We start from the raw sequence: 19,749 nt of genomic DNA on the forward strand, positions 1-19,749 counted from the left end.
TCAGATCATAGCCGCCGTTCAAGGAGCTTTAATCAGATTCTTTATTGACCTTTTTTTTCCCCCTTTACTTTTTTTGATAACACTGCTCAGAAAGATGGGAGTAAAATGTACTCTTCTGACTGTTTAAGACGGATCCGTGTTTCAAAGGACTGCATCTCTTATCTGCCTTCAAACGCTTCACATCTGGTCACCACTATGCTGCAGATGTGTAATAAAACTGGCCTGTTGCCATGTGAATACAGCTGAGGTGCCAGCAGGCCAACCAGCACATGTCTATGCTCACTGCAGTGAGACTGTGCAGGCAGGTGACTGGCAGATGGGTCTCTTTCACCGTTTTCAAACCAATTGGTTTCCTGCAAATGCACACATTTGAACGTGCCCAAAATGACCTTTGAACTTAACCACAGGTCTGTTTCTGACTCTGAAACATTCACATAGCAGTGACGCATTACAGAAAATTGTTGGCTCAGTAGTTAATTGCCCAATTATTGAGCACGTATATGTAGATATTCGATTAATAAGGCAAAAATCTCACTTTTAATTTTCTAAACATTCACGTTTGAGGTTTATTAAGATTTGAGATTAATCCTCAAAAATAAGACTTGCCTATTGTGCAGACATTGTTTTTAGTTTAGGTAAGATTTTATTTTTATTTTTGTTAAGAGTCATAAGAATTCACAATTTGTCCATGTGATCAAAATATTTGTTTTTAAAAGAAAATAATGGTAAAAATGCAGAAGTGCATCTCGTAGCATCTCCTAAATAATGAAGATGACAATCATGAAATATCTGCAGAATAATATTCATGTGGTCTCTTCCTCTTTTACAGTTAAGCCCGAAATTATTCATGCCCTTGGAAAATGTTGGTTTAAAAATAAAATATATTCCATGGAGTCATATTCCACATTCAAGTAATTACAATTTTCAGTACCTTATGAAAATAAACATTTTTAAAAAATAAACATACTTTACATGAAGCCCACATTTATGTACAAAAATGTTTTTAATCTGACTGTATGTTCCAGTCTCAGATCAGATGGTTTCGCTAAATGTGAGCAGAAAATCATCACAGTTGACTGAAATGAAAGCTGGGATGAAATAGCTGACGGATGGACAAAGGTATGTGTTGATCTTCATAAATCAGAAAAAAATGGCTGTAGAAAAATAATCACACACATAAACCTGGACATCTTCACAGATGGAGCATTAACTGAAAGCTTAGAACAGCTGACGAATATTTTCTCTTTCGTCCACACAAAGTGAGCAGGAAGCGAGGGTTAAAAAGGTCTCCAGAGCTTACCGTTGGGGGAACGTAGAACTATTTCTGTAGATGTTGACATTGTTGACATCCACGCATGCATACACAAGCGGTGGCCACGAGGACACACAACTGGGCCACATACGCTGCTTGCCTTTGTAAATTAGGCCAACATCTGGACTGGCGCTGAGAGTGTAGTTACCCACTCAGCTGCAGTTTGTACCTGGAGGGCTCGGTTGAGGAAAAGTGGTGTCAGGACATAGTTCAGTCTTCTTTAAGCACCTCTCCTACCGCTGTGTTATCACTTTGCCATCCACAGCCACCTTAAAGAGACAAAAAGCCAGGATTTATGGGGATGCACAACACACTGGATTAATCCCAACTCCACTCTGTTTCATTTTATCAGATAACAAATCCACTACTGTAGCATTCATTCCCAAATCTGGATATTTAAATCAAGTTTCGGGGGGGAAGATGGACAAACAAGCCATCACAGTGTACATTAAACAGAATCAACAGCTTCACACTAAGACAGTTGCACTGCAGGTTTTGGCTGCAAAAGGTCATCTACGGGGAATAACACAGGACTGACAGGTTTCAGTGCTGCTGTGTAACATTCAAGTTCTCAAATGACGCTCAGCTGTAACCTGTCACTCTAGATTTCCTGTTTGTGCACATGGTGATGGAAAAAAAAACCCTGCCGTATTGCTTAGGAAAAAAAATACTGTCAACAGCACAAGAATCTGCACACATTATCCATGCACTGCCATCTGCGCAGTTACGTGCTAATCTTTGATTACTGATGAGGTGTGATGAGGTGTCAGATCCTGCAGCAAGCGCCCCGTCTCTGTGTCTCCCTCTCTGTTGCTTACAGACACACCAACACCAGATCATCTGCCTCTGCCGCAGTGCAGGGAAATGGACAGAATAACCAAACACATCAACTTCCTGCTCCACGCGCTTACTTACAGTTTAACAGAATAAGATCCTTTTTAGCATTAAAACAGATTGTCTTTAATGGTAACGTAGCAATTAAAAAAACACTACGTTGTTTTAACTTAGAGTCCCGTGTCAAATTGATCACTGCTTTGATTCAAACTGAAAGATCATCATGAATGTCAAAAGTACAAGTTATCACTTCCCTATATCGTCACTCCTGCTAAGACCAGAGAAATTCAGCCTTCAATTATTCAGTGAGAACCAAACCCACCTTTTATAAAACATGCTTTTAAAAGTATTGGCGCCACTGGAAGGACAGAACTTCATCTTCTCCTTTAGCATTTTGTAGTCGCAGGGTTTCACTGGTGGTTCATGCTGTGAGAATTAGACACGATCTTCCTCATGTTCCTGTGTTCTCCAAGGGGCTCTCAGTGTCCACTTCAAGCTGCACAGTTATGCAACAGGGCCTTTCAAGTTCTCCAAAGCGGCCAGGAGGGTCCAGCCTGTCCATCCCATCTTCTCAAATACTCTGAAAGAGTCCAGGAGTGTTTGCCTCGGGTTCCAGCCATCAGCAACGTATTTAATCATTAGATTAGCTGGATTCCAGCCTTATGCACCCCATCCATCCATTGTTATACCTGCTTTTTCCATGCAGGGTCACGGGGGGGCTGGTCCCTATCTCCAGAGGTCAACTCCATCCATCATAGATGAGGGCAGGAACGTAGACCAACTGCTAAATCAATCAGACAGATACAGCGCTCGCAGGTGCCGCAGTGATGCTCCTCAGTTTTGTTTCCATTCTCCACCAAATACCGCGCTGCTGTTTTCATTTGGGTTTTCTTCCTCAACAATCGTCCTCAAATGTAACTCTAAGGACAAACTGTGCAATGCTCAGAGCATCTCAAACTGTAAAGTTTACGACGACGCGGTCAGAAAAGCTGAAGACACGTGACTTACTTGGGTTGTTTTGGTTGTTAGATTAAAGCACCGAAATGCATTAATCACCTAATCATAAAAACTAATCATAATGGGTGCTGTAGTGGCGCAGGGGCAAAGCACAACCCATGTATTGAGGCCTTAGTCCTCATGCCGGTGGTCACAGGTTCGATTTCTGGCCAGGCGACATTTGCCGCATGTCTTCCCCTTCTCTCATCATGACCTTCTTTCCTGTCAAACTACTTTCAAATAAAGGCCACTAGAGCCAACAAAACCTTTTAAAAAAAAACTAATCATAATGTCAAGCATAAAGGTGGGGGCTTGATGATATGGGCTGGGTCCGTTTCCATTCAGTCAACTGTAAACTCTTGGGCACAGTGACACATCGCAAATAAAATGAAAAAAAAAACAAACAAAAAATTTTTTAAATAATTGTCCTTCTAAAGCAGAGATAGAAATGTTGCAATAACATGTTCTGCTGGAAGTAGATCACTTTAAAATAGTTTTCTGTATCTTAGGGTTTATTTTGAGCATTTTTATAAAATCTTTTCTGTAGTTTCTAAATCCAAACAGTGGAATTATGAGAATTTCCAAAACTATTTTAAAGTTAAATGAATATTTTATATGTGAATTCTCAGTGAGGGGTAGAAAATAATATTCCAATTTCAATTAAATTCAATGTAAAAAAAAAGTTCAAATAACATTTCTGAGTAACATTTTTTTTTCATCAACTCATGCAGAGAAACACACACACACCCACACACACATGCACCAGGAACATGTTTTATGTCCCCGCTTCCGATCACTGGGGCAACCACACACAATACCCAGAGTTTGCTCTGCTGCACCCAATGTGACAGTGTTTTGTGCATGAGTGGTTTAGCAAGGAGGACTGAGCTGTACCCTGATCGCACACACACAAACACACACACACACACACTGTGGATCTGGCTACATGCCACTTCCAGCATGTGTCTGCACAAGCCAAAATAACATGAGAGATCCCATGCAGTGGTTGGAAGCACCATCCCCTCAGCAGCACCAGCGGAGAAATAAGCTCGGTTCAGCTCTGTGTCTTTCATGCTGATTAAAATGCCAGATTAGGTCAGCTGCAGCAGACAGCAGTAATAATTACTCTGTAATTGCACCACAATGTGTCTGCCGTGTTTTACCGCCGCATTTCTACTTTGTATTCCAGGGTCAGCTGCAAAAAGTACAACCTTAAGTACAAATCTGGCAGAAAGTTTCATTGCACAACTCAGAGAAAGCAGCCATTAACAGGAATGAGCATTCCTCAAAAAAGACAAAACGGAGCACATCCACGAGAGAGTGTGCATTTTGTGTGAGAGTCCATGTGTTACCCTAAAGTTCCCTGCAGCTATCAGAGGAATATCGGTGCAAGCGGAAGATGGGAGGCGGACAAAAGAACGGCGAGCCTTTCCTTCGAGCTGCACTCTGCTCATTTTTATCTCCGCCACTTCTCTTAAGGGAACATCCATGGCTACAGGCAAAACTATGTGCTTTCAGTGGTCCAAGAGAGACTTATGTGTATGTGCAGCTTGTTCTGGGACTAAAGAGCCCTCCCACTGAGTTTTAATTCCCCTGCTCTTACTTGAAAGGGTGCCAAAGAGGCGGGCTGGGCAAAAAAGATGGATGAGGAGTTACCAAGGTCTGGGAGAGGCAGAGAGTGCATAAATCTGAAAACATCCTCACTGTCTCCTCTGAATTTTTCTACGATCTGACTGGAAGACATGAAGAGGGAACTAATGCGTTCATTTCCTTCTGCACCATTAAAGAAACTACAGTGCTGCAGAAACACGTTGGATCTGCGGGATAATACTGGCCTGAGTAATGATGCTGACTGTTAATGACCAGTGAGCTGAGAAATTTCCAAGAATACTAGCTTGAGATAGGACACCCCAACATGTACAGGCTCTGAGGGGGAAATGGAGCATGCAAGTGCAGATTGCGTACGTCATGCACTGGAGGGGAAAAGTATTTACTGTCTGGCAATATTTGTTGGAGGTATCCCACATGCAGTGAAGAGAAGATGATCAAAGGATTTCTGAGAAAAATAGCTGTCCTTTAAAATCTTTTGAAGATATAAACAACAGCAATTTTACATCTTAGATCAGAAACACAATCAGGAGGTAAGTCTTATGGACAAGTTAGAGCATCATTTTTTGGAGACATTTTCATAAATGGTAAGGATGAAGGACCCAAATGCAGAAAAGAGACAGGTAGCATTACCAAGTGAGCATACACAGTTGAAACTAGAAGCATATGGTCCTCCTAGCTGAGAAGAAGCCATTATTCCAAAAGAAACACACACAAAAAAGACAGATTAAAGTGTGAAACTGAACAGAATATTCCTTTTTAGCATAAAGCTATAAAAAGAAATGATAAATAATATGATATTTTTGCTGTATCACCAGTCCGTAAGTCACACAGCAGTTTTAGTTGCCAGGTATACTTCTGTACTTTGAAGAGAACGGCCCACAACCACACAGTTTGATGACAGATTGAGCCACCAAAGGAGAAAATGTCATAAAACTCATTTCAACTGCAATTTAAGGCAGCCATAAAAGTGACAATCAATTCAATTAAAATGTAATTCAGTTTATTTATACGGCGCAAGCTGACAACAAACAACATCTTACAAGACTTTGCAAGACCAACAGATCAAATTTAATAAAGACAGAGCAAGCACACGTTAATGACAACACAGCAGGTGAGTTTGTATACGATCTCCTGTTGTGAGAGACGGGGGTGGACTTAATATTTCAAACACCTGCCACAGAACACATTGTTCTCCGCTACCTTACCCTGACCTTCCCTCCTCCATTAGTTTCTGTTTTTGATGAGAACGACTGCTTTGAAAATAAAGGAACGCGGCTTAATGAATGTGTTTTCTACATGGCGGAAAGCAGTGTGTTACTACGCAACACATCAGCTGCAAAGATATCCCCGTAGAGAATTTTCATCTGCCATCTGCCCGCATCCCCTCCTCTCTCTCTCTCTCTCTCTCTCTCTCTCTCTCTCTCTCTCTCTCTCTCTCTCTCTCTCTCTCTCTCTCTCTCTCTGAAAATCTATGTGCTTCGTCTTCTTCTCCTCTCTTTCTTCTTCTCCCTCTGTTTGGCTAACATATTCCCAAGCTTTTGATTCTGAGCAGTTGGGAAATGGTGGGGTGCTTTTCAGGAAAAGTAAATATGTGTTCTTTCCTAGTTTGCCATCCTCCCTGCCTTGATATGTTGACTGTAAAAGGCTTAAAGGCGTCTCTGTGGCAGGAATCAGTCTCCCGCTCTGCAAACGCCGACTCTTATCAGAATCCCTTCTAATTAGTGACATGGTCTGCATTGTCAGAAAGAACAACTAGGAAGTGACGATGTTCTCATCTCATTTGACTACAGTGTCGTGTTTTCATTTCACACTCATTTTGCTATGTTTAGGTTAAATTAAGAGCTTAAGCACTTGTATTGACCTTGTAAGAGTTGCACAGTTTTACAAAAGGCCACAGTGTGTGTCAGGGGGTGGGAGAGGGGCTGGTGTGTGTGTGTGTGTGTGTGCGTGCGTGCGTGCGTGCGTGCATGCGATTGGTGTCCTATATCTGCAACAAACTTAAGTTTACTCCTTCCCCCGTGCTCTACTAAAACCAGTGTGTATCAATATGCGTGTTATGACTCATTTTGATTTATGCAGCATGCCGTATAGCAGAGCCTACAACAGTCACAACTCTTTCTATATTTATCTGATGTGATTAAACTCTCCGTTTGTGCTCATAATTCACCGTCTGCACTGCTGCGTAAGCTGTTTGTTGCTATAAGGTGCAGCTGTTTTCATTTGCCAATCACCAGAGCCCCCACTGAGACCCTCTGGAAGTGTGACGAACACACGTCCTCAAACCACGACAGAGGTGAGGCGCATTTCATTTACCGTAAGGGTTTATTTATTTTATTTTATTTTTTTCATCTCTTCAACCTTAACTTTCAGTGTATTTTAAAATCTCTGATCACTGCCTGATTGTCCGTGAGGTATTTGCAAAGATGTAACATGATGGTATAAGAGGGTTACAGTATATCCTGTTTTCTGTTAGATAACCCCACTGCATGGCCCACAGTTATTTGGCCAAGAACTGAGGCGGCAGCAGCAGCAGCCCACACTTTGGCATCTCAACACAAAATAAGCAGTTGTGCAAACACAAAGCATTCCTTGAGCCGGTCTATATTTAGCGTCTCGTGCTTAAGCCTACATCATGATGTTACAATCTGGTGGCTTAATTAAAATAATCAAACAGGTTAACAATAATTCTCTTAAATCCTCAACACCAACCCACAAATGTGATGAAATCCGTGCTCGGATGCTGTTTCCAGCCATATTTAGAGTTTGTCTCAATTGGCTGTGCAATTCATTCATTCAAGGCAACTAAACGCGGCGTCCGCAATGAATGACCGACATGCACTTCTAAGTCCTGTCAAACACTCATGATGTAGCTATAGGAATAGTTTTATGTTAAAGTGGATCTTTAAAAAGGACAAACAATTTACAGAGAGAGCAGCATTCACAGACCGACAAATTTATCCACTTCCAAAGACCAGTCATGAAAATATTTGTAAAAGAGACAACAAATGAGATTGTATGTGATGGCTTTCCTCAATGGCAATTTCAAAACATAAAGATAAATTAAAACTCCTCAACATGTGCATCCCACTAAGTGGAAAACCAGAAGCAAAGCAGATAAAATGTCCGTCTAAATCTAAACAATATCTGTGTCCCAAGTGTGACTCTTTCACACTGAGACGCAGCTTCAAACCTGTTCCATTGTTTAGAAAAATACAAATTATTTCCAAGCTAACCGTGTTTTATTACCAGTGGAAATGTGTTGGATGCAGTCTCTTATTAAGAGAGACACATTTCAGAAAGCTTCTGCCAGCTTCTGTCATCAGCAAAGCCCGTTTATTGTCCCCCGATGTGCTACAGGCGGCTGTTGTTGTGGTCGTTGAAAAGAAAGGCCTCGGCAAAGAAGATTCCTGTCTGCAAAACGGCATAAAAGGTCATGCTAGTTGTCATGACAGCCGAAGCTAATTGCACTAACACGACGATGTCTGACAATGGACGGCCATGGACGAGCTGCAGACAGGAAGGACAACAAAATGTTACCCAACACAGCCTGCCGCTTTGCTTTATGTCGTTATTCTCGTTGCGTACTAAAGAAGAACAGGTTTTGCATGATGTTAGAAGAAAAGCACATTTTTACAGAAAGTTTTTTATTGGAGCTGTTGTTTTGATGTCACGCAGGAACTGTGGTTTTTGCTAATGAGCAGGCCTGGCCCAAAAAACCTTGATGCACAACGTCTCTGCTGCTGTGTCCTGTCAGGAAAAGCAAGTCAGTAAATCTGTCAGCGTTACTAAGAAAAGCCGAGGGTCTGTTAGGCTAAATCAGGCAGGCAAAAAGCCACGTAACCCCGGCTATGAATCAGAGAGCAGACTGCTAGACTCATCCTTGACCGCCACACACAAACACAGCCTTGCACATTCATGCATTGCAATCTGCGTACACAGTGCACGCACGGATGCAGGGAGGTCCGCACAGACAGACAAAAAGTGGCAGAGGCGCAAGCGAGCACCCACACACCCACCTTCACTTTGCTGTTCTTAAGCAAACAGCCTGAGGCTCAGAGGATGAGCATGTCAGTGGTGTGGGCTGACATTCTGTCACACAAAGAGAGCGGATGGAGACACATGCCTCTTCAGCATCCTCCTGTGCGTTTCAGCTTACACGCCAGCACCGCCTCGTGTCTCATTACTTCATCTTTGTGGTGCACAGATAGACATTTTTTTTGGGATTCCTCAAACCATTTATTTTTTTCTTCTGTCAACTTTGACATTACAGGGGGAGGAAAAAGAACTGGGTGAAGATATAAAATACCTTCAAAGGCATGCAGAAGTAGGTTGCATCTGCTGGAGCTGATTCTCATTACAGAGAAGAGGAAATAAAAGTAAAAGTGCACGATTCACAGGTAGTTTGTCTGTAGTTGGGCACCTTTAGCATGATGAGTAGGCAGACAAGGAAAGGGGGGAGGGAGGAAAGCGGTGTGCCACGGCTCTCCCTCCTCACAGCCAAAAAACCCCTCTAATTAAGGAGCACGGAACGGAGAACAACAGCTCTGCATTGTCACATAATGATTTTCTTATCAACCGCAGCGCAGAAAACGCGACGCGCCTCTCATCTGATGGATGTACGCATGCATCTTCGTGCTTCCAGGGAGCGTCTCAGAAGGAGACGTCTAGTCGCACCAAGAAGCATGCAAGCAGCAGTCTCAGTGCTATTTTTTACTGCTCTGCAGCAGCAGGATGTAACAAAAAGAAAACAAAAAAAAAAAACAGCAGAGAGCAACAATCGATGAAAAGCAACTACAGCATCAGAGGGACGAAGCTACCACCCGTATTACAATATATGCAGAGAGCTCAGGTGATTCTCAACGTTTAGAGGGAGGTTTTTCATGGAAATTTACTTTGATGGATGTTTGAAACCTTACTGCTCTGCCAAATTTTAATTATGTGTATATTTATGGAGCTGCTTGCGTTGTTGTTATTCTTTGCCCTCTTATCCAGATGGACCAGATGGCATGACAGCGAGGGAAAGTACCTGTCCAGAGGGGAACAAAATTATTTGAATTTTCTTAGGAATCCTCTGCACTGTTTTCCTTCAATATAGCTTCCAAGTATTTTTTTTTTGTGAGTTTTGCATAGTTGTGAAAATGATCTGTGGTTTTAGATTTTTCAACAAATTACAATATTAAAAAAAGTGTGCAGTGGGTAGCTGACCATCCCCTCTACTGGACCACACCTAAATCAGTGGTGTCCACACCTTTTACTCACCGGCCACGGAAAAATGAAATACATTTTTAAAGTAAAAAAATTATTTCAACTTTAAAAGTAAAGTTAAAATTGGTACGAACTTATTTCTACCTATTCAGTAATTAACTATGAAATATTTTATATAGCAAATCTGTTGCATAAAATCAATTAAAACTAGTTGATCTTAAAACAAAGAGGACCTTGCCTTATCTTAAAAATGTATATAATTACTGAATTATTTTGTGACAATTTCTTTTTCTTCTCTTGATATGGAAAAACAATTGTTTAGTCTCATTATAAAGGAGAGCAGAGTCATTCCTTGTAAACACTTCTTGGATTTAAAAGAAGCATCTTTTTTATAAAAAACTTTCCAGAAGGTTGCAGATAAAACCCAGTGAAGTCTCCCAGTTGGTAAATAGAGTCCACTGGTGTGTAATTCCAACAGAGTATGAACTCGTTTCTGCAGGCCTTAGATGTTGCTTGGAGAACATTAGTGAACAAACACCATCATGAAGATTATCATCATTATGGTCTTTATTTATTCAAGTATAAGTCACAGAGATGAAAACATTCTGCTTACAGAGAGACTAACTCGCAAACGCCTTAAAGCAGAAAAACAAAATACAACATTCAATAAACAAAATATATGTCGTTAATATGCAACGCAAGCTGTTATGTAGACCTTTAAAGCAAGGTACAATTTTATAATACAACCCAATGCTTTAAACATCTGACAGAGCCTTGTTCAATCCATTATCTGGTAATAAAAAGACTATGATCAGTCAGAGCCAAGAGGCCCATGGTAACTCTGGAGGACCTGCAGAGAGCCACAGCTCAGGAGGGAAAATCCTTTTCCAACTATTATTCATGCTCTCCACAGATCTGGTCTTTAAGGCAGCAAAACGGTTGAAGAAAAGTCTGAAAAAAAAATCCCTTCTGCAGTTTTTTCCCCAAGCACAGGGGATACAGAAGAGTTATGGAAGATGTTGCTCTGCACAGATGAGACCAGAACTCAACTTTTGAACTTACATGCAGAACAACATATGGAGGAAAATCTGAGACTAAATTTCACACACACACAAAAAAATGTATCTAATAAAATAAAAAGCACACACACACAAAAAAATCAACCTTTCTCAATTTGAATTTTTAGCAAGAACAAAATGCATTTGTGCTTTAACCCCAGAGAATATCATGTCAGAGAGACGTCCTCACATAGCAACAAACCAGACAAATTCACATGAAGTATTTCATGTGTAAATGTAGGTTAGATTCAATGAAGCGAAAGTCATTTCAGACATGCTTCTACTTTGTGCTACTTTTGCTAGATTCTGCTTTATATCACACAGAATCCTGCCTCACTACTCAGGGCGATAAAGGTTTTTAGGATTATTATTAAAATGTAAGTTGCATTATGAGGGAATCTTTCTACTTTAGAGAACCAAAATGTTGCAGAACTCTTTAAAACACAATTCAAATAAACCTTTTTTTTTTTTGATGAATGGACGGATGATGACATGTGGATGAATTTTACTGATGAACTACTGCAGAAAGAGGGGCAACACAGGGTGGGGTGGCAGATGGGTCCTACTCTGATTAGAGGTTAGCAGATGCCCCGAGATCCTACAGGCCACAGAAATGCCCCCAGTCACTGACGTCAGAGTGGAAAACAGGCCACTATCTGACTCCGTTACATCACGTGTGCACTCTTTCAAACTACATAAAAGTTAAACGTGCTTCCTGACTAGTCTTTTCTTTTTGGACCAAAACCCAATTTGAACTTTTTTTTTTTTTTTTTTTTTTTACGTTTTGTCACATTACAGACAAAAACTGGAGTGAAGGAGGAGAGGATCAAGCTGAAAAATGCCAAATAAAATCGTCAAACTGCGGTGTGAATTTGTATTCAGCTGGATTCATTCCGATATCCCTAAATAAAAGCGAGCAAAATCAAATGCTTTCTGAAGTCACTTCAGAAAGCATTTACACAATAGTACATTTAGTAAACTAGTTTACACAGTAGTTGTGTTGTGTAAATCAATCTCTATATCAATCCAGCTGACTTGAAGGCCTCAGAGGTTTGTTACGAGAACAAAAAGAATCATAAAGAACAAGAAACAGCAGACAAGTAAGGGAAAAGTTGAATGTTATACTATCTTTCAAAATTTGTTTTTGTGGGGAAACAATGTTTTAAACCATCAATCATTGTCTTTCCACTACATGTGCTAGTTTGCATTGGTCTATCCCATAAAATCGTAGTAAAAAAAAAAAACAACACACTGACGCTTGTGTCTGCAACGTAAAAAATCAGCTTATGCACTGTAACGTCAGACCAAAACATTCAGAGCGAGTTTTAAACAGGATATATTTGGTCCAGCGCTGATTTGGTCGGTCTTCACACAATTAACAAAGAACAACAACTTCCCTTTCAGCTGTTAGCCATCACCACACAGCAGTATGCATTCCTCCAAAATATAACATCATATTTTAGTGAAAGACAAAGCAACCTCCTCTCTAACTGTTGCAGTGAAAACGGACCCAAACACGTCAGATATGAAACTTTGAGGGGAGAAAGCAGGAAACAGAATGACGACGAAATGTAACAGTCGTTCTACTAGGAGAACACCGCCATCTAGTGTACAGGCATGGTGATGTCAGGGCATAAAAAACATTTCACTCATTGTTCTTAAGGCACAAACTTATCTGATATTGCATAAGGCACGAAAACGTTTAATGTGTATCATTGCAAAAATAAAAAATATTACACAAAATTCTGTTTTTGTAGAAAGGCTAATAAACCTAATTTTTTAAAAAAAGTAATTTACTTAAATTAGTCGTTAGCCAGGCACTGTCATTCTTTAGGGTTTTTTTTTTTTGGTACACCTATTTAAAAAATAAAATGGAAATTTAGTTACATTTATTTTATGGGAAATGTTATGGGAAACATATGGGAAATATATATGTTCAAATATATTTTCACAAAAAATGTTTGCATGTTTTCACACTTTTTTTATAAGAAGGAAAAGAAAAAAGAAAAGAACAAAAAAATTACAAGATATTTTAGGTGTTTTGACTAAACAGGACTATCAACAAAATAATATACAGGATCATTTATCTGACTCTGGCATAGACCCTAAAAAAAGAATCACTTTTCATTCATATTATGTTTCCATCCAGTGCAAATGAGCTTGAAATAAATTGTTTCAAACATAGCACTCTCTAATTGTATTGGCATTCCTGGAGAAAAAAAAAAAGAAACGTGTAAAAGTCCTTTAAATAAACTAATCTTTAATTCCCCTCTGCCACAAAAAATTCAACCTTCAGCTAAAAAAAATGTTCAACTCCTAACTGTATTTTTTTTTTTTTTTTTGAATGACTACTTTACTTTTTTGTATTGTTCAAAATCTAATCCATGTTTTTCTGTTTGTTGGAGTTTTAAATAAGTAGGTAAATAAATACAGGTCCATTTCTCCTAATTACTCTTCAAAATGGAAACATGCCACTCCACCAAAGCATGTAGGTTCCAGAAAAGCCTCTTTTCTACCACATCCTGAGTGATGCTTGAAACACGTAGAAGTCAGTGAGGTAAACAGGATGTTTTTCAGTGTGTTTTTCAGGGTGTGATCAGAATAAGGTGACATAAGATTAATTTAGTTTTCACACGTTTTTACATTTGCTAGCAAGACTGCTAACAAATGTGAATGATGCTGTATGCGTTTAATAAGTAACACTAATGAAATCGATACCAAACTCCTCTTTCTTTATTGGCTTAAAGTAAATCAGCTGCATAACAGAAATAAAGCAGAAAAAAATCTTTGGAAAAGCTAAACTTCTCCCTCAGTTTAGCAGAGGTCATATACAAAAAAAACAAAAACAAAAACACATCTTCAAGTATCCGTGGTGAACATCACTGTTGAAAAGTGCAGATTTGCAACTGGGAACTTAATTAAGAGCAGCACTAAGTCTGTCTAAATAAATGTTTTCGAACAATCAGTCATCCTCTGTTACACCTTTAAGACGAAGCTCCTCTTGAACCCTGAACAGGTACGCTGGATCTGGGTAGCCAAAACTGTAACAGAAAGAGACGAGCAGAGAAAGAGATCTCATTGGTTTTGTGAGTTCCAGGGCTGCTGCAAAACCATCCAACAGTTAATGCAACATAAATAATTTCACCTACCTGAACTTACTTGTTTTATTCTTTACCTCTAGCAGCCAGTGTTGCCCATAAAACAGCTCAATTAACTGAGGTTAATCCTAGTTTTCCTGATGTACCTGGAAAACCCGGTCTTCTTGTTGAGTAGTGGTCAAGCATCGGGACTGATTAAGTGTTTTTTTTTCCACAAACTTAACTGTTTTACTTTTTTATCACTGAAGTTAATCTGGTCTTAAACAATTTTATTGAAAAATACATCACGTTTATGCAAAGCAACAAGAGTTGGTTTTCGTAAGAATGAAGATGTAAAGAGTTTCTTAACTATGAAAACAAAATGTGAACACTTTGATCCCTGATGCACTTGAGATAAATCGCTCCGTCACGCTGGGAAAAGCATTGAACAGCTGCTGGACGGCTGGACAAAGTTCCTCTCAGAGGACGTTTTGTGGCTTCTTATCATTCATAGAAGTTTATTTGGTAGTAAGTCCACTACTTCGCACAAGAGGAAGGCCTATATAACTATAAGCATAATACAGGTCTCATTTGCTATTTTTTCTATAAAATGTCAAGTTGCTTTAGATGTTTTTCTTGAATAAGAAGAAATACATGTGCCAAAAACTCACACCTGCTCTGCGGTGGTGGAAACCTGATTTCTTAGCTGCACACTCTTTCTGAAACCGACTTGCTGGACTTTCACAGAGCTTCTTCACAACAGCTGAATGTCTGACCTTGAAGTTGTTGTGGTTTATTTATTTCAAAAGGGACAATGTATAGAGGCTAGTTTTAGTCCCTCCAGGCACAATCAATATAAATACAACAAATTACCGTGGAACGCAGACAAGTTTCTTCCAAAAAAAAAAAATATTATTTTTGTTGTTATAAATAAAAAACACTTTTTAATCTAAAATAGGCATGTCAAGTTGCACAGCTAAAAAGAATGAAAAGCGATATAGCACAACGGCTTGCTACAATGCAAACAATACAATAATCGCATAATCAGTGCCTGCATATTTGATTATCTAAGAGCCATGCTTTTAAGTTAGTAGAAAATTATTTAAAAGACTCATAATTTCGCACACTCTCTGTATTTTATTCCAGCCGTCAGAAGCTTTCAATGAAAATGAGTTCTGATTAAATGTGCCATGTCTAACGCACCAAATGCAGAAAATAACTGTCCAAGGCCTCTGTTATTTCATCATCAGGCCTTGTGCCTGATGATTCTAGAAATCATGTATCTGGGTAAATCTAACTCGCAGCAGTATCCTTAAGTAGGAAGCAGTTTTGATGAAAATAAATAATGACAGCAAGCGTTTTAGTTGAGGTAATAATGCCGAGTCAAGCAATCTGGTGCCAATGTGATAAACATCAACTGGAACCAAGATGGGTGTGGTGCTCAAACAGACTTTGCAAAGCATGATACACAACTATAGAAATATGTTTGAAAAAGTAGGCAGCAACATAAATAAATAAACAGTTAGATAAAAATAGTGGAGTGCATTAAAAAAGACCCTGAAGTGGGACCAAGCTTGCTAAGCAAAGCAGAAAATGAGGGTTTATGAGAGTTGGAGGCCAAAGGGGATGTATAATTTAAGACTCAAGTTGATTTGAGTGAGATGTTTTTTCAACCTTTTTGTAGACAGAAAATAACAGCACAGAAAGATGGGTCTTTGCAGTCCTTCATCTATGTTTTAGAAACAAGTCTTGTCTTTTTTTAAAAAGCTCTTCAACACTAATTTGTTTTTGTTTATTGACTCTGTTAAGTGCTGGATTAACAATTGTCCAGTGGCCAAAAAAACTCTTATGAAGAGCCTAAGAACAGTCTTTATGACACTTCTGCAAAAAGGAAGCATTCAGACTTTAGAAATCTTCTAAGCTACCTTACAAGACACAAAGACAAAGAAGACTGATTTCAAGCACCTCTCTGTTTTGAAATAACTTTTCTGCTTTTCTAATGAGAGAAGGATACCAGGCATCGTCGTCGAGCCTGGATGGATCGCCTACCTCTCTGGACCGCCATTTATGCTGGTCTTGTGGTGAATGTCGTTCCAGGTAATGACATTGTTGAGGCCCGTGGTGGCCGACCGTCCAACGGTAAAAGTAAGTCTTCGGTCGAATGCTTTCCTTAGCAGCCTCAAGACCTTCTGTCCCTCTGCACAATCTGGCAGGTAGGCAGTACGAGAGGTGCTGCTGTACCTCACGCCGGGATTTGGGTGCTCAGCCTGGAATAAAGATGAGATTTTTTTTTTTACCTTAGCACCAAAACGTTTCATCAAAAAACTACAAAAAACAAACATTCATTTTGCCAATTTATAACTTTCTGAGGCCCTGATTGTCTTGATGTTCTCTCCAATCAAATTAGACATCAGTTCTGAAATCTCATTATTAACCATGAACTAATTAGCAACAAGCATTATTGGGACCTGCCCTAGCACAGGGCACAGGAGAGCATTGAAATGCCTTGCAATTTTGAACAAAAAAAAACAACTGTTGTTAATTTGTTGCTAAGACATGAGCGCGTTTTCTGGTAACCACGTGCCATGAAGTAAACATCTGATTTTTACTTTTGCAAAATTTACCAACTGTAAATTACCTGTGTCTAAGCAGATAAGCAGTATTTCAAAAGAGATTATATTTTATGAACAATAATATTGGCTGTTATTAATTTGGTGTTAAGAGATGAGCGTTTTTTTTCTAGTAACAAACTGCCACAAAGTATAAATCAGATTTTTTACTTTTGTGTTGAATTTCTGTTTTATAATATATTTACCACCAATGACAAAAAAAAAATCACATTTCTGAAAAATTCACCAACTGCACAGTTCTTGTTAAGTAATAAGTAGCGTAAGATAAGTAGTATTTCACAAGAGCAGAAGAAATCTTTTGAATAATAACAATATTTGTTGTTAATCACTGCCTTGCATCTTGGTGCAGAGTTGATGTACAGGTACCTTCCACAATATCCAGTTTCAGGTTACATTTCTGGGTGCAGTAGACTGAATCATCTTCCTAAATATTCCTGAGTAAATGCAGCCACCAGTTTCTCATGGTGTGCTGCTAGAGTGCTTGAAGGTCATCTATATTTAACAGTGTACAGAACTTTCCTTTACACAAAGAATACCTGAACCTTTCCTCTTGCTAACAGCTTTAACATGCAGAAAGTTGAGCAATTTGGTTGCAAGGTTTCCTGTTTTTGTTTTGCATCGATTAATATTACCCGACTGGAAAATGCTTGAAACAATCTCATGAGTTAAATACATGGCTTGATAAAGGTAAATGCTCAGTCTGTATCAATACAGATACTTTGAGGAAAAACAGTTTTTTCCACAGTCTTATCATGATGTTAACATCCACTGTTGCCATGTATTAAGGACATGCTTTATGGGTTGCCACAATGCATTGTGCACATCAGTAAACAATACATTTGACATGGTTGCTCTCCAACTTTATCCCAAAAGCATACAGTTGTAAAATGGTTTAATGGTACGTCCACTTATTTATCATCTTTTACTGTCAATTATTAATCGGTTAGTCCCCAAAAAAAAAATCAACAGATCAGCTCTGTATTAACATTAAATCAAGCAGAAAGGACGGCTCTTTTCACATCATTACGTCCACACTCTGTTTTCAACAACGTAATGACGTCAATCTGAAGAGTTCACTCGGATGCCTTAAAAGGAACTTCCCTCCTGTAATTAAAGAAGGAAACACAGCACCCCCTGCTGGATAACTATGTTTCAAAACAAGTAACGACATATGAACAGCAGCAGCGCGAGGAAGCTGCCAGACTCACCCCTTGTATCCCCCCTGGGAAACTGTACTGGATGACAATTGAGCCACAGCTCTCGAAGCCCGGCAGCTTCAGAAAGCTGTGGGTCACCGTCATCGTGCCCTGCGGCTGGGTCCCCGTGTACACTCCGTGGAAGGTGTTGCATATCGGACATGCGGGCTTCAGTCTGAAAACTGAGTCGATGCACTCCGAGCAGAAGGAGTGCTGACACTTAAGCGTTTTCTTCCTCTGAATCCTCTCCAAGCAGATGGCGCAGTCTCCCGTGCTGTCAGCGTGCTTGCTGTTGTTTGCCGGGTTTTCCATGATTTCCACGGAATGTCAGACATTTAGCAGCCTTCTGCTTCCTCTCTGGGTCCGACTCCTCCGGGGTTGGATACTTCAGACCTGTGACGAAGAGAAAAGGGCGTCTAGTTCATCTCTACTGGATGATAAACAACCCATGTGCCAGGAAGTGGTAAACAACTCATCTCTGATTGGTTGTATGTCGTGTTATTATTATTTCTTCTGCCCAAGTTATGTTTTAACAGCTACGATGAAAGGTAAAGCAACGCATTTTGTTGATATTTAAATCATTCGCGTTATAGTTCAGATTTACACATTTGAGCTTTTGTCATCAGGTTTATTGTGCGTTTGCTATAATTTGTTTTCTATGACCTGAATAAACTACATTTTTTAAACAAGATTTCATTCTTGAAGAATATGCATGTGAAAAGCTGACATTGAGCTCTTTAAAAAGTAACTACTTCCCTCTACTTTATGAACTCCATTCTACCAACAGGACAGCACTTAGGTTTTATTATTGTCCTGTTAAAACATCCATTCACATGCCCACCCCATTTTATTCAAAATCGCCTGATGTTTCAGATTTAATGATGCCATGTTCTCTAATATCAGATACTCAGATTCTTTGGGAAACAAACAGGCCCACAGCATCACAGATTCCCCACCATCCTTAGCAGTTTGCGCCATCATTAACACGGTGTAGGAGAAATGCTGGTTTTCATATTCATCACCTCTTCCACACCAGATCTGCCCAAAGTGTTTCTTGCAGACATGCTCAGCCTTCATCCAGTCAAGTCAGACAGTTCCAGTTGAGCAGTAATCTAGAGCTGAAAAACAGAAAGTCACAAATTAATAATGAAAGGTCAATAGACACTGATCAAAAAAGTATGTCTTTGCTATACAGTTTCCCTTAATTTTATCATTTGTTACCAAGGGTTTCAATAAATTTGTAGATGCTGGTTGGATATGGGAAATATGTGTTGACTTTTGTTCATTCACGTCTTCCAGGATTTTATAATGGGTATCCTGTCCATCCTTTTTGACCAGAAAAAGTACAAAAAAAGGCACAACAGTTATTTCCAAAATTGCAGTGTTGCAAAAAGGATTTGCTCCAGTACAGGTTTCTTCGGTTTTTGCTTGTGCTCAAACTTTAATTGGTTCTATGATCTGAAGCATACAGGTGTGACTAAAAAGCAAAAACAGAAGAAATCTGCATGGGGGCAGGCTAATACTTTTTCACAGATGTTGAAGCAGTTTGAGCATATTGTGGTTCCCTGCAATAAACTTTTATCTTAGTGCAATTTGTCTTCAAGAAAAAAATTATTACACCTTATTTTAGCAACATATTGCTGTATTTCTGATGACGGCACAATAGAATGATTACATTGGCTGGTATATTAATTTATGATATGTTTAGTTTTTACTAAAGATGGAAAAATCATAACTGCTTCCTACAAGTCACTTCAAAACACCCTTGCTGGATACTTTTAATAAAACCTTCTTAACCACCCGGTTCATGTCAGTGAATCTCCAACATAT

General features: G+C 39.4%; 1 protein-coding gene across 4 annotated transcripts in view; it reads right to left on the reverse strand.

Moving 5' to 3' along the window:
* LOC103467314 (probable E3 ubiquitin-protein ligase DTX3) overlaps positions 1–18,568 on the reverse strand; it is a 37,407-nt gene extending 18,839 nt beyond the window's left edge. The window contains exons 1-4 of one of the 4 annotated variants that reach the window (XR_534058.2): positions 17,932–18,568; positions 16,143–16,360; positions 1,301–1,581; positions 727–1,154 (exon numbers count right to left, since the gene is read on the reverse strand). Coding sequence is in view for 2 of the 4 variants with exons in the window: in XM_008413583.2 (XP_008411805.1) it covers positions 13,979–14,057; positions 16,143–16,360; positions 17,932–18,231 (597 nt within the window). In the remaining 2 variants the exon portion in view is untranslated. Of the gene's footprint in view, positions 1–722; positions 1,582–10,611; positions 14,058–16,142; positions 16,361–17,931 lie in introns of those variants that run through there. The other 3 variants (XR_534059.2, XM_008413584.2, XM_008413583.2) reach the window with 3 other exon arrangements.
* Between the last annotated feature and the right edge of the window lie 1,181 nt (positions 18,569–19,749).

The sequence above is a fragment of the Poecilia reticulata genome, linkage group LG7, assembly GCF_000633615.1.
Source record: "Poecilia reticulata strain Guanapo linkage group LG7, Guppy_female_1.0+MT, whole genome shotgun sequence".
Taxonomy (NCBI): domain Eukaryota; kingdom Metazoa; phylum Chordata; class Actinopteri; order Cyprinodontiformes; family Poeciliidae; genus Poecilia; species Poecilia reticulata.